Below are 16577 nucleotides of genomic sequence, written 5' to 3'. Positions count from 1 at the left end.
TTCCATATCATTTGTGTCATGCACAAAGCACAGCTCAAGCAGCTTGCACCACTTTTTCTTCCCTCAACCCATTTTCAAACAAGCAACTTGTGTTTTGCCTGTGGTTGCGCCTTATTTTTTGTGTTTTTTTGTTGACAAAAGTGGTTTGGAGACCGAGTTGGATGACTGAGTTGCTGTCAGATTATGTTGTGTGTGGCTCCAGTCAAGTTGCAATATGGATAGGCTACAAGTGCCGAGGGCAAATGGACCACCTAACCACCACCGGGACCCTCTCCCCTCAAAAAAAGACTTCATAACGATACTCAACATTCCTCAACGGAGATAACTTAGCGGAGGGAAATATGATACAAAACTGACAAAGTTCATTAAGATTGATGATATGCTAATACATTGATATGATGTCTTACTCATGAACTTTCTGGCAATATGCTACTACCATTTGGTCTGGAGTGTTATTGCTACTTGGAGTGCTTTTAAGTATCATATATATGCAAAAATTAATTAAAATGTTGGGTAGGTGATGTTGGATCAAACAGTAAAAGTTAGGAAAAAGAAGTTTAACCTTTTGAGGCCACACCTCCCGTACCCACAAACAGGTTTGACAGACAAGCCAACAGTCCAATGACTGTGAATGCTCACACACAATGGTTGGTGTTTTTAGAGCCATGTCGCTTCCATGGGTGATTGCTACCGGAGGAAAAGAAAAGAGAAATGAAACTGCCAAAAAAATAATGAAAAACAATTCAACATCTTTAACAGTTTCTTACACGAAAACTGAGAAATGTATGACGTCTACAATGGGTGGAATTGGCTAGCCCCTTATGTCACTCATGTAATGAAGAATTCCCCTGCCCACCCCGACCCCCCCCAAGAGGGAAACGTTAAATTTCAACACACAATCTGCTTTTATCAACACACCCTTCTAACGCTGTTTCCTTTCCATGCCGAAGAGACTACACTGAAGTTAAGCAACACTAAGTAAGCTGGGTGAGATGCCGTCACCTGAATCAGCGAGGTAGCACGGCTCAAATGGTTCGATGTGCGTAACCAAACTCTGAGCAAAATAAACCAGTTGTCTGAACGTGCTGAAACATTGGAAACGCCTGTGAAAACCAATCACCTTTCCAGGCTAAAAAAGCAACACTGAGCAATTCAGATACAAAACCCACATGCAGAATATCATATACTAATCAAATTTGTTTATCTTTTAGCAACGCGAGGAGTATTAATTCCATCACATGAAATATTACAGATGAACTAGATCAGTGTTTGTTTTAGTTTGCGGGGTAATTATCATCGAGGGAATTGTGTACGGTGAATAAGTAGGTGGAAACAGCTTCGGACAGAAACGCACTGCATGACCTGAGTAACTGCCATTTGACTTGTGCTCAACTAAATTCTGGTGTTATGAATTACATCTATGCCCCATCGTGTGAAGCTTTGTCAGGTTGTTAGTGGAAAAGGTGACGAACTAAGTTTTCGTGCCAGATGTCAAAGCAGGAGCTGGAGGTGGTAAAACTTCAGAAATGATGACTTCTCTCCCTTTAAATCAGCAGTGAGGCTTGCAGCATTTCAGCATTAGAAGGTAGATGTCAAATAAACAGGAACGGCAACATGATTTCTGGAGAAACGAAGCAGAATGTGAAGACTAAAGGAAAGGTAAGCAATTTCTGAATGATGTCAAATCTGTTGATATTCCTCCTCCTGTTGGTGATTGACTGGAACAATAATTGATACAGTTTGATTCCACTTTACAGAGCCCACAAAATGTGCAGCTGGCAGATGATGACATTTACAACAAATGTAACAAAAAGTGTTAGGAATGGCATGGAATCGTTAACCCCACCTTTTTATATATACAGTATTGTTATAGACTGATTACTATGTGTCAAGAAGTTAGAAAACTATCTTCACTAAGCTAACATGGCAGGTTACCATATAAACAGGGTCATTCAATATTATCTTACAGCAAAATGGAGTGTGAGCAAGTGTTACATATAACCATTATCTGGAGCCGAAGGATCGGTCAGAGGGGGATAAGGTGGGCGAAATCTGGCATTCGGTGTTCCTACATTCTCCGTTCACCCATTCACTCCGCGCCATCACAGCTTATCTGATCTGCTGCAAACAAACACACATTCGCTCACACACACACTGCTGCTCCTATGGGAGTGCTGGGACACTGCAGGTCCATTCTGAGTTATTTCTATCAGGTGCAAGCCAGTTTAGTGGAACACTGTATTTGCAGGCTGAGTGTAAAGTACAGTACGTATTTGCTTCACATTTTTCCTGCCACGCCAAGAAGAGACATGTTATTGAAATGAAATCCGGTTTTTACTTGAACACATTAATTTCCTAATGAATTCTTCTCGCTAACACTTTCTGAAGCTTCATAGAATATAACTTAAAATATATATCATCCCATCAACTTCACAAATCGTTATCAAACTTAACCAACTGTTGGTCTACTGCCGCTCTACTGAATAAATTACATCAAATATCAATAACTGTCATGGTTTTGCAATGTTTTTGTGTTTCAGTTCGACCCTATCCGTTTGCATTCCCATGATGCACTTTACTTCCTTTTTTATTTAGTAATGGTGGGCCTTTTTCTACATCTTGAGTTTGCGTCCCTCTTCTTGAGTCACACAGTTTGCTGATTGTCCGTCACCTCACCAGCTGCTCTTCAAATCACATGATGCAGTGGGTCTGTATTAGCCAACATGTTGTACATAGTATGGATGATGTGGGCATTTGCACGATCTGCAGTATGCAATCATTTGTGCAAAAAATGTCCAAAAAGAGTCAAAAAAGAACTATTCTAACTGACATACTCTATCCCACAATGCAATGGGCCTCGACAACATGTGACCAGCTTCTGGTTGTGCTGAGGTAGTTTAGTTTTTAATCAGAGTAAACTCCATCCTAACAGTTGCTGGACCTGTATATACTGTATGTTTACTCAGAACTTTATTGGGTACATCAGGAACACTGGATAGTTTTGTATTGTATAAACTGTTTTCTCTGCTACGTTGTAACTGTGTTTGGATTTCTTCCCTGTGGATACCAGTTTAGTAAGCCATTGTCTTCTGTACTGTCTTCTGTCATTTTCCATTTCCTGCCCATACGGATGATGTAGTTTGTGTATTGTAGTTTTTACCTGAGAGATGAAGGGAGTTCGTAGATGCTTTGAGTGTTTTTTTGCTGATAGTATGGATTACAAACCACAATATTTAGCACTTCCTGCAAATAACAAAATAGTAATTCAAATGGAAATGAAACTGATATTTTAAAATTTGAAAAGGAAAAAAAACCCTCCTTGCTGTCACTTTGAATCATTTCCAGTGTTGACTACTGTATCTATTTCTCATGAAGATATGTCTGATAGCACATTTGTTTTCGACACCCACGTCATCCTGTTCAGGGTTGAGGGGAGTTTATCCTGGCTGTCACTCTGGACAGGGAAGATCCCAGACAGGTCGCTAGTCCATCACAGGACCACACATACACGGGACTAACCGGCCAACACTCCTACAGACAATTTAGAATCAACAATCAACCCAGCATGCCTGTTCTTAGACCGTGGGAGGAAGCTCCCACACTTCCATAAAACCCACACAGAAGACACTGCAGCTGAGAGTCCAACTGAAAATGTTCTCCCTTTAACAGAAACACAATCTTCCTGTCCACAAGACACAATTTAATGAAAAAACAAAACAAAGGGACATTAGTTAAAATTACTTTGTTGTAACTTTTGGATTGGAGTCTTGAGGCTGGAGCTGGAAACTAATCAAATGGTGTCAGGCATCATCGAGCAGGTGTGCATTTGTGGATCTTAATAAGTCATGCAGATTTTTGTTATTTCTATCTAACTTGTGGAGAAAATAATTACGCTCAAGATCACAGAACCAGAACACAGAACCATCATGGTCATCATGTGTGTGTGTGTGTGTGTGTGTGTGTGTGTGTGTGTGTGTGTGTGTGTGTGTGTGTGTGTGTGTGTGTATGTAGTAATGTATGTATCTTTATTTTATTTCAATCTGTATTTATGCTGCTTTTATAAATCAAATTCATAAAAGCTATTTGACTGTAATGTAATCCAATAAATTTCATCAAGACAATGATCAAATTCCTGCCAAAGGATAAAAAAAGTTTTGGATTTTTTAATAAAATATCTAAAATATTCCTTCATTAAGTGTTTTCCCTTAAACCACAGTGTTGTGTAACAGTGACAACTGCTCAGTGAATTTCACCCAGAGTCAAAGAATTTTATTAACAGTGTTAAACTATTATACACTTCTTATTAAATTTTTTTTTTCAAGTTTCAAAATAAACAACTATAGCAGTATTTTGTTTCTAGTCAGACTTCCGAGGGGAACTCTGGACACACTGTTACCCACCATGCATTGCTTCTCATTACTTTAACAGCATCGTCCGTGTTTTAAGCGGCATAAAAGAGAAACGCTTTACAGGTTAAAAAATGTGGCGGTGCAGCTGGATGGATTCATGACGATAGGCACTTTTACGGGTGTTGGTGCATGAGGAGGGGTACAAATGTTTTGACAAATGGAGATACATAAAATCTCAGAAGTTTAGATAAGAGAACCTCTGTATATAAAACAAAAACTAGTGGTGCAAACATTTACATAGCATACGAAGGAAGTGGAGCACAGAAACTATTCCCTGAAAGTCCTCAGCCAAAATAAGAGATCTTCATCTGAAACCAGTCTTTTCTTAAACTACCTTCAGCATTTTTCACTTTTTTTTAATTTAATCACTTAAAACCCTTAATCCCTGATGCATTAGTATTAGTATAAACATTCAGGTGGGGACCTAAAATTTAGACAGGGAACCTTAAGTTCTGCAACTGGTAATAAAAATAATAATATATCAAACTCCTGTGGACTCCCCACAGCTTAAATCAGTAGGCAACGATAAATACAGACTGTACAGTCAATAATATCTTACTGAGCGTAAATTAAACGTCCCGACAAAATTCCTTATTAAAATGTTATCAGAGCTCGTGAAGGCTCACCTCTTTGGATTCGCTGCTGACGGGACCCAGCCTGAGAGAGTACAGGACGTCTTTCCCTCCCAGGAAGAGCCGGTCGCGGTACTCGTCCAGGACAACGGCGCTGAGAGAGAGCTGGCCATGGTGCCCGCTGAAGACGGAGGACCTGTTGGAGGACAGCAGGTCTGCAAAGGGAGAGGAAAAAAGAAAAGCAAGGGATGAGAGTGGCATTCAGAAATAAGACAACCTTTTGGGAGCTACTTCAGGCAGCCATCTCGAGCGGCGTTTGGTGCTCGCTCCTACGACGGAGTATTAGGGCCAAACTAAGACAAAAAAATGGGAAATTACGAGAATAAAGTCTTAATATAATGAGAATAAAGTCGTAAAATTACGAGAATAAAGTCGTAATGTTGCGAGAATAAAGTCGTAATAGAATAAAGTCGTAATATTATGAGAATAAAGTCGTAATATTACGAGAATAAAGTTGTAAAATTACGAGAATAAAGTCGTAACATTACGAGAATAAAGTCGTAAAATTACGAGAATAAAGTCGTAAAATTACGAGAATAAAGTCGTAACATTACGAGAATAAAGTCGTAATGTTGCGAGAATAAAGTCGTAATATTATGAGAATATAATTTATGAGAACTCTAACAGGAAGAGCTTCTTCTCCCTGTGTTAAAATGCGGAATATTGAGCATCTTGTGAAGTTATATTTATATATATTTATAATATAATACGACTTTATCCTCGTAATATTATTACTTTATTCTCGTAATTTTACGACTTTATTCTCGTAATATTATGACTTTATTCTCGTAATTTTACGACTTTATTCTCATTACATTATGACTTTATTCTCGTAATTTCCCTTTTTTTGTTTTTTTGTTTGGCCCTAATACTCCGTCGTACGCTCCCACCACCAGACAGTGATTTATTCCTATTAAGCTCATTCGTAAGTCCGGTTTAGAGGGGCTCAGATATGACTCCTGATGTTCACCCAGACAGAAAGGTGTCATCAAACCTGAAACCTGCTGGTGTCAGGTACAAGTTTTTGTTTTTTTGACCAGAAAAATATGTTTTTTATGATTGTGATCTTGTGAATGTCAGATATGGTATTTTTGGTCAAACTCACATTGACTAGAAGAATGTCCACATCACAAAGCCGTCTCTACAGTTTCCAATGCTGCACACATTCTGGCTTATTTCTTATTTTTTCTCTGTGTTTCGTTTCTACTTCTTCACCATCTACTTTCCCTCTTTCTCTCTCTCTCTCCGTTAAGGTAAGATGACAAATGTGTGTGAGAACATGCCGTCGGTATGTCAAACTTCCACCGGTGGAGTCGATGGTCTGAATCGGCTTTCATCATATCTCTCATCACTCGTCCGTCGCGCTGCCTCCCTTGACCCGATACACACGGACCAGCATGCACACGCATACACAAACACACGCACACGGTTAGCACCGAGCTGGAGTCTCTCATCACTCGGCAGGAGTATTGACAGTGAAGCATGACACCTTGTCCATCACTGGGGCCGTGACAACACACGTTCCTCGTTCCTCAGACTCGTACCCTTCAACACGGGCTTGAATACTCAGGCTGTACTCAGGCTGCGAGACAGGATTATTTTCTTTATCCACTTTCCAATAATTTGCTTGTTTTAGGTTACTTCATGCATAGAGCTGGCGACCTGTCTAGACTCAGCGGGGATGGACTCCCGCTCCAGAGACCACATCCAGCTGATGGATGGATGGTTTGTTTTTTGACTTGTGAAATGTTACAAATTACATTTTTCATAAATACAATGGCAAGAAAAACTGTGTGAACCTCTTGGAGTATACATTTTTCCATATAATAAGATATAATTTTCATCCAAATCGAACATAATGGACAAAGTCAATGTAGTCAAGCTGAAGACACACAAACAACCACCATTTATCTTTTGTCTTTTCTGTCTTTTTTTAAACACAGCCACTAAATATGAATAACCTTAGGGGTAAATAAAGTCCACCCTTTGCTTATATAGTGGGTGGAACCTTCTTTGGCTTCAGTGATTTTAAGTGAGTGATGTTGAGGCTCTTGAGGCCGTTTCACAGCCTCTCCGTGGGGTTAAGATCGGGCTCTGATTGGATCTGCCCGAAAGGTGGACGTTCTGTTTTTCTGAAGTCATTTTGTGGATCTACTTTTATGTTTGGGGTTGTTGTCTTGATGATCCAGCAGGACTTCTACAGACAGACAGAAACCCTGACATTATCTGGAACGATCTATTGGTAAACTTAATGGAAAGGAGGTCCAGGCATGGAGGCTGTGCAGCAAATCACTTCCTCATCACCACCACGCATCATGGGATGGACTAATGTCCATCAATTATAGCAATTATAGCTTTTGCTTGATCAGTCCAGAGAACATGTTCCTGGTAGTGATTTGCGAAACTTCAGGCACACAGCAATGTTTTCATTTAGTTTTCTTTTGGAGAGCAGTGGCTTCATCCACAGTCTTCTGCATGGTTTTACTGCTGGTGGTTTTAATGGTTCTCAACTATACTATACCTCCAAATGAATTTCACTGTGAATGTTTTATCGTAATGTTCAATAAAGATGAATTATGATCATTATCTACTTAAGTACACTCTTTTTCTCAATTTACTGTAATTTAGATGATCAGATCACATTTTATGGCAAAGTAATGGTGCAAACCAAGTAATACGGAAAACGTGAAAACGTGATAATATTTTTATTGAACCAGGGAAAGAAACTCTGGAGATTTAAAATCTGTTTTTCAAGAGTACCCTGGCCAAGACTTGTAGCAGTTACGAGCACAAGAGTTACAAACACACAAAATAGCAACAAAATAAACATAAAATATGTAAAGACTGAATATAAAAAGGTCTAACATGACTATTAGTTTTCGACATTTAAAGGTTTCATAGGTCATTGTAATCATGGGTGATGGTTATCAGTCATGAAATCTACAGCCAGATGTGGATGCATGTAAAATGTTTAAATTAGGTTCAAAATGGTCTAATGGGATCAGATTCTAATGATAATAGTTGTGGTTATTACTTTACAGTAGAAACGTGTAGACACACACGTACACAACACATCAGCCAAAACCAGCAAACACATCACACCCTGGATAACCTTCATTAGTTGCAAAACCCTTCTTACAATTCAAGATTTTGTCATCTTTTACAGTAACTGAATGAAAACCAGGATGAGGCAGAAACTCTGGTGAAACACTGTCCTCCACCGAGGGGCGTACACACCAAAGCTTCTTAAATGTTGTTACAAACAAACCCTCTGTAGACCGCGGTGAGGAAAAGTTTTGCAAGAAAGACTTGGACACAAAACTTTGAAGCCTTTCTAATTATGTAACTCCTCATTATTCTTTTGCCAGAAGCTTTAAAGATATTTTGTGAGAAGAGAGAGAGTTGGCCAAAGTTGGAGAGAGAGAGAGAGAAATGAAGTTGAAAAGAGGAGAGCAAGAGGCTTTTAGCAGCTAGTCAGAGTCAGGAAATAATCGGTGGCGAGAGAAACATGCAGAGAAAGCCACTAAACACAATGTGGTGATTGTTGATGGATTTGTTGTAACTGATGGAATAACTCAAAAAAAAGAGAAGACAGAGGAAATGCTGCTGCGTTTCGGATTGAATGATGGTTATGCCACTCTAAGATCAATAAATCCAATTAAAAATGTTCATGAGCAGACAAGGGTAGAACCTGTCACATTTCACAGATGTTACAGCAGCTGCAGGGAAACAGCACAAGACATGTAACAACTAATTAAGTCCCAAACTATGACTTCCACTCATCACAGAGGGGGTTTATTAGCGTGAACTGCTCTGACTATCCATGAATTAGTTGTCATAGATGATGAGAAATTACTGGAGTCTGGTAACGACTCAATATGCACATTTTAGGTCACTGAAAAAGTGAAAAGAGTATTTTACAGAACACGACATATCTGCATGAACACTCCTTAAATGTGGGGGATTACGGATGTAGCCCCGTGGTTTTGCAGTCCCAGGCGACGTGCGGAGGAGGGCTGAGAAAATGATACTCTACTTACTTCTGCTGTAAAGTGGAAACTTTGAACAAGTGCGGTGCTTGTGTGGCGCTTTTATTTTGGCAGCTGTAATAGTTTCACGTTTATGCTTCAGAGGTTGTCTGCTGCTGTGGCCAAGTATTTCAGCAGGAAGGTGTGCTGAGTGTTTTCTTGATACTGCTTATCAGCAGATCATGCAGCCGCCTCTTCACATCTTCATCCAACTGTCAGCCTCCACAACAGCTGTGAGCACTGAGATGACCTCCAACCTGACACCCAGGGAAGAGAACGTACACGAGTGTGTGTTGCTGAGCGTGCATGTGAACCTTTTCTACAGATAACGGACGTGTCGGGAGGAGATCCCATGTTCACAACACACCTATTTGTTTTGACAGTCAAGATTGTGCAGAAGGGGTACGGCTAGATAACTGCAGGGTATGAATAACAAACTTTTACGAGCCTTGTGTGTTGACATGTGAAAAACTAAAAGTCAGTTTGAAAGTGAGCAGGAAATGATGCAAACCTTTTTATGAAGTCTTAAACCTTCAGAGCCATGAGGTGTTTGGTAACTTATCAGTTTATAGACAATTCTCTCAGTATGACCGGTCAGTACAAGAGTGCCCACAAAGTCTTTTACAAAAAGGAACATTTATTTGGGTTTTATTTGGGTGAAAAAACGCGGTCAAGGTTTGGTTCAGGTCGTAATTAAAACATTCACCTCCACTCTAAGAAATGTTAACCCTCTAAAATGATGTCATCGCTTGTCAGTGTTTTTAAAGAAATCCACATCACAATGTGTGAAGACGAGACAGACATGAAATTAGACATGTGACGGTGAAGCAATTATCCTGTCAGTTTCCAAGCTAAAACTTCCTGTGCAGACTATATACAAAAAATAAAAAAAAAAAACATTCCAGATATCAATTGTTAAAAGGAATTTATGCTGGAGAAGTTAACATACAAGCTATTTTATGATTACAGGTTATGTCTATGAGGACAGCATGAGAGTGAGTGTAATTATTACCCAGGTATTTATAGTCTAGACGGTGAGTGATCTCGAAATTGGCTGTTGTGGAAGTGATTTTATATGACTTATCAAATGCAGCTTGTAAAATCACTTATATTAGACAAGACACATGCCCAGAGTACACAAGTGCCAGGAGTTAGCAAGCATTTATATGAAAGTCTCCCTATGAGCTAAACGTGGGTGTAAAGTGGGTCCCATGTAGGTTTGTCTGCAGGTTCCATGTTGGCCTTGCCTGTGTTTCCCAAACCAACTCTGAATGGGATCTCCCTGGATTTTAGGTTGGGCCCAACTGGTTAATCCTCTAATCTGCTCTATACAGTTTGTTAACGAGACTATTTGGGACCCACATAATCTGCTCTTTTCTTAGCCCAATAGTACACCTGTATGCCTTATAGGCCCCTCGTCTTGCATTGGCTTCCCATTTGGACCCCATAGTAATGAAATCTTGTCAGGCCAAGTCATTTTCCCCATTTCAAGCCCACTCCAACTCTAGTCCACTATTAATCCAGATGGACATGCTGGCTGGGCAGCAGCAAGGTTACCATTGTTTAACTTGCCCCTGTTTTTCATGCTGTTGTCTGAGACATCAGTTTTCTCCTGTACAACAGTTTTTCATCCCTGTCATTTTAATCAGAACTGAATGTCTTTAAGCGTATGCCAGTTGTTTTTAAATCCAATTCAGCTAAATAATTCACCATGACAACAGCGTTACTTACTACAAAGGAGCTCTAAACCCACTGGAGACTCTCCATGTCCACCTGACCATCTCGTTTCTCTGGGCCCAGCCCTGTTCCCTGTGGCTTTCTTCTGACGACATCACAGAGAAACTCTTTCATCAGAAATTCCCTCTCGAGTGTTGGTTCTCTGCTACTTCAACTAACCATTGTACACAGCAGCAGAAGAAAGATTCCTTTTCTCAAACGTTGGGTACAAGATCTTTTTTTCTGAAGCACTGTGTGATAAACCTGAAGTTCTCTTTAACACACCAATAACAATCAAATAAATGAATGGTCTCAAGTCAAAAAACTAAAAAATATTAGTCATTTGTGGAAGTGACGGGGCTCAAGGGAAACCATCCACTCATTGCGAATGACCCATGTAGCGTAACTGGATAGACCCAAATAGTCCACAAATGTTTGCTGGGAATGTACGCATCAAGAAGCATTAAGTTTCTAAACAAAACAATATTACTCCTTCACTATTGTAGTAAGACATTCTTACAGTCTTACTATTCAGCTGTATTAAGTTAATGTAAAGATTATGGAAGACACATGTTTATACTGAGTATGACAACACTTTTTTTTTTATTAAACCAGGCTCCCAATGTCATAGAAACTACTTGAACCTTTAAATGAGCAAACCATTTGAAACTTGCCCTGCTGTTATACAAGATTAAATTACGAATAAAAAGAGTAAAGATAGAGATTGGGTTTGGCTACAACTGTAAACATGTTTTACTCTTAGTAAGGCAGCAATGTTTGACACATCCCTTTGTTTTAACTTCAGAAGGTAGTTACTAACAGTTTGTAGACTACAATCATTGTAATACAGACTCTTACTTAGTGCTGCTGTGCAGTGATTGTGGTGAAGACGGAGCGGGGTCGAGGCCCCTGGACGTTGTAGGTAAAAACTATGAAGAATCATCGGGGAATAGGGATGGGAATTGAGAACCGGTTCTCGATTCCCAATTCCTAGTCTTAAAGCTTCTCAGCCCATTCTGTTACCGCTGCTATTACCATTTTACATGATCACTTGATCGTCATTTCTTCTATCGGTGGTCGTATCTCATGCTGACCTGTGATGCTAACTAACTTTACCTTACATCCTTTCTCAATGGAACTGTCCACCCATCTTCATTTCAGATGTCACAACAGATACGATATTTGAAATATTGTATCTGTTCTCCAGTTAGTCCAGGTATTAGCTGTCGATCGTGGGTGAAAGTAGATACTGCGTGCAGCTCGGCTTATCTTCATTCTTTGGCCCTTTTAAACCAATCCAGCGCCAGTCACAGTGGTCTGTTATTAGAATTCACTGCACAAGAAAATATATAAATTGCTAAATAAGAATAATTATGCTAAGTTAGGTCTTTATTCACAGCTCAGAAGTCAAATCGGGAGGGTTTTAAGCACTAAGTAGCTCGAGTTGTGTCAGCTAGCCGTTAACTATAGCCAGCTGTCATACAAAAAAAACTAAACAAAAAAAACACGCTCCCCGTTTAACATAAAGTTGTGATGTTATATGATTCTGCCTGATGTGGTATATAAAACTTCATCCCTTGCACGGTTGTCAGGAATCTAACTATGGAGACCAAAACCATTTTTTCAGTGTTTGGATCAAGCAACTTTGTGACTTCTGGGTAGAGTATCTTTGGTAATCAAATACCAATGATTTGGATAAATTATTAAACCACTAGGTTATCCACAGCATTTTCAAAGTTCCTGTTTTCTTTCATTCATCAGTGGATATAATATGAATCTAAAGTCTTCTTCCAAACTCGAGGTTTCTGGCTTTCTTTGTATACAAGAGTTGGTTTCATGGAGTTCGTCCCACCGCATAAACAAACCCACACGGACCAATACGCATGTCCCTGTTTGATGTCTCTTTCTCTTCCTTTCTGTATTTAAGTCTCATAAATCACCCACAAGTGTACACAGAATTCCTGTTTAAACCAAAACAAAAATGTAGGCACATGAATACAAACACAGAGACAGGGACACACACCCAAACCATGGGGAAGGTGAGCTAACAGCTTCCATCTGTGGCTTGTTATCGCTCCAGCGGCTCATCGCCTCGCTGCAGAAATCACACCAGTGTCTCACCTTCTCACCAAGCTTTTCGCCTCCTGCTGACTATCCATCAACACTTCTCTTCTGTCTACCTGGTTAACTTCTCTCTTCTCTCAATCACAATGTGTCTGTACATGTTTAATGTCTTCTCTCGTTACCTCTCCTCCCTTAACGTTTCTTTTAAATACCACATCTTCAGCTTCATCTCTAGTCCATCTTTCTGACTCTGTCCCTTTTGCAACTTGATCTTCCTCCATTGTGTCTCTTTCCATCCATCTGGTGCCCACAGATAAATGTAGTTCTGCAAACTCCTGACAGCATCTGCAGTGAAACATCTGTCTTCAATGTGTATCGTTTCTCTACAGGGGGCCGGTTGGTGCTGGATGGCAAACGTAGAAAACGTGCCATACCAGAGAGACACATGAAACGGCATCTGGCTTCAGTGTGTCAAACCCCAGCGATCTAATCACACAGACGTAACAGTTACAAAGATGTGCAATGCATGCGGTTGTTTTTTTCTAAAAGCTGTTTACAATGTCAGCACTCTGCCCTGCATGGCGTCCGCCAAATCTAAGACCGAGGCGTGAGCTTGCGATCTAATTCCCTACCTCTGTTTGCTTACTCTGTCTGGTGAGGGAGGATAAACCACACGAAGACCAACAAATGGCAATGAAACTTCTACATAAAAGATAAAAGAAAGGACTGTTATGAATATTATATTTCAATTAAACATATGATGAACCTGAGGAATGCATCGCTGAAGAAAAACATGTAATTTGAAGTGTTTTCTCAAAAAACTTTTCACCGCAAGTGTTTTTTCCATCACATTTTACAGCCTCTCTGCACCGAGAGTTCATATTTTCTTTGTCCACTGAGGAATCCGTCTGGTGTTCTGATTTCCTCTGCCACTCAAAAAGAAGAAGAAAAAAGACAGTTTAGGGTCTCCGGTGTGTCTACAGCTTATGCATAGTGAGTGTCTGTATTTATGAGTCCAGGTTGAACGCTACCTCTTCCCCAGCGGTAGATGAATGGATGAATGACATGCCAGAACGCTCAGAAAGCTGCCAACATTCAGGCGTCCTGAAACAAACTTATATGTCTTAAACTCATACTGAGGTTCCTCAGCAACCAAAACAAATTCAGAAAGGACACACATTTGTGCAGGTCCACAGTCACGTGCCTTTATTTTCTTGAATAACAGGACTTTATGATGTCCCAGAGGTGCACGATAGGCTTAGAATTATGGCCAGCTGTTAGGGAAATCCAAAATGTTTCCCTATTATTGTTTTTTGGCTAAATTTGAAGGTTTTGTGACTGGCAGCCTGTCCAGGATGTACCCCACCTCCTATCTAAAACAACTTGGACACGCTGGATGGCTGGAAGGATCACGAATGTGTGACATGCAACCTTGACTCGCTAAAGAAAAAAAAACACAACAAAATCGGATATAATTGTAGTTAAAATGAAGAGAAATGCATCACGATACCCTTTTCAGACAGACAGTGGAAGCCTCTGATAAAAAGCAATGTGTTATCTGTGTCAAAAATGTAAACGTGTTCTTGTCACCCAACCCAGGAGTCCTCGGTAGGACACATGTAAATCCATTAGAGGGTGTTGACTGACGCCTGGATCCCACCGGATGCAGAACTGTTGCAAAGCAGCTGATCCATGTCTGCTGCTGTGAACTGTGGCCAACACTAGTCATTAAGACTGGTCCAACAGAGAGAACTGTAGCTCAGGCGTGGTTTGGAAGTGTCCCTGAAGCGGCCATCCTCTCTGCTCCACCAAACATGCACTAGGTCTATTTTGACACAACAGGTTGCGCTGGTAGGAAGTCAGACACCAGAATGGCAGAGGTAAGCCAGTGACGCAGGCTCAGATTCGTACCTCAGCATCATGCTGGTCGATGGTGGGTTTCAGAAGAGATTTAACCATCTGCGAGGAGAGTTTAAATTTAGAAGTGGAAACACACTATTTATGACATCATTTATCCCTTTTGTGTAATTAAAAAAAATCCAACTGAGCAGGCGGCACACACAAGTGCTCAACGTGTCCTGAGGGTGGAGCGAAGCCACAACAGAGGCGGACCGTCGCGCTACCAACCCTAGTGGCACCCAGGCCTGAAACACAGCAGTGATGAGCGAGTTGAGACCAGATAAAAACAAACACTGTGCTGTATTACTGACACAAATTAGCACTACACTACATTAGATGACTCATTCAAGAAGCCGATAAAAATGGAAGAAGTGACGACAAGAGACTAGAATGGCAACAAAATCAATGGTCTGTTGGTTGTTTGTGCTGAGGGGTGAAATTTCCTGGCAGATTAGTGACATCGCATGGGATGCAGTCATCTGCAGTGAGATTGTTGAAACGATCCATCAAAACCACAAGTGATTAAAAAAAATACATTTGTAATTATTAAAAAAAATAAATCATGACATCAGTGATTATTAATGCCAAAAAAGAAAAAAGGGAGCTGAAGAGATTTTATTACAGGCAAAAGAGCCTGTTGGCAAGATAAAGAAAAGCTCTGGTGTGCAGTTTGGATGTGGAGTTGGAAATCCAAGACATGGGTGGAGAGCATCAGCCAGCCAGCTGTGAATGAAGAAGAGGTTCTGAAGAATCCTGGTTCGTACAAATGAGCTTGAACGTTGGCCGGCGATACTTTAACCCGTTCAGCTCCAGCTTATTCTCAATGCCCATCTGCTTCTCTGCAGTAAGGACTGGAACAGGTTAATGAGGTTTGACGGATATCTGACTGTGTTGCAAGCTGGAAAATAAACAGGATTTGCTTTAAAAATCAGTATGACACTCATAAATTAATTAATTTTATTTAATACCTACCGCCTCCTTTTTATTTTAATCTCAGGTTGGTAATGAGCTTTGCACTCATACAGTATATCCTGTGTACGTCTTTGTGGTTCTAGATTATCAATACAGACTCTTGGTTATCAACATGTATGTCTGTTTGTTTACACTTATCTGCACTGGTCTTATATAATTACATTCTTCAAGCTCCCTGGATGCATCTGTGTTTATACATTTGTCCAGTTTTAAAACTTGGTCTGAAGAACTGCATGCTCCCATCGGCACCATTTATGATTTACGACCACTTGGTAACCTGCCTGGGTTAGTAAATCTGTCCCTTGATGATTTGTTCATAGCTTTCAATGTCTCACCAAGAGAGACAGTAACAGGACGCTTGGGTAATAGTGTTTTAAAAAATGTCAAACTTTTGAGAAACATAAAATATTGCACCCAAAAAAAAATCCTCGGAGACACAGATGCTCTGACATCATTTGGTCAGAATGATTCTTCAAAATACAACACAATGGGACTTTCTGTGTAAATGCATGTAATGTGAATGCATGTAATGTGAATGCATGTAATGTAAATGCATGTAATGTGAATGCATATAATGTAAATGCATGTAATGTAAATGCATGTGATGTGAATGCATGTAATGTAAATGCATGTAATGTAAATGCATGTAATGTAAATGCATGTCATGTGAATGCATGTGCAGTTACACGTAGGATTTTTTTTCTTTTTCAACAATGTTCTGAATGTGAAGCAGAATTACGGCAGCACCAAGGAACTTTGCTAATTTTAGCTCTTTGGGTAGGTGTGGGGTTTAAATCGCTTTTGTTTCGTCTGTCACTCAGTCGAGCTGGTTGTGTCGATTTTAGAGAAGGAAGCCT

At 40.1% G+C, this 16577-nt stretch overlaps 1 protein-coding gene across 1 annotated transcript in view; it reads right to left on the bottom strand.

Annotated features, from left to right (window-relative positions):
• The window catches only part of sema3bl (sema domain, immunoglobulin domain (Ig), short basic domain, secreted, (semaphorin) 3bl), a 102628-nt gene that overhangs the window by 67163 nt on the left and 18888 nt on the right, over window positions 1-16577 (bottom strand). The window contains exon 2 of the mRNA XM_061736603.1: window positions 5036-5196. Within this exon, the coding sequence (XP_061592587.1) occupies window positions 5036-5196 (161 nt within the window). The remainder of the gene's footprint in view (window positions 1-5035; window positions 5197-16577) is intronic.

This window comes from Cololabis saira, chromosome 12, assembly GCF_033807715.1.
Source record: "Cololabis saira isolate AMF1-May2022 chromosome 12, fColSai1.1, whole genome shotgun sequence".
NCBI lineage: Eukaryota > Metazoa > Chordata > Actinopteri > Beloniformes > Belonidae > Cololabis > Cololabis saira.
The sequence above is the reverse complement of the archived record's forward strand: the minus strand, read 5'-3'. Positions and strand labels throughout refer to the sequence as shown.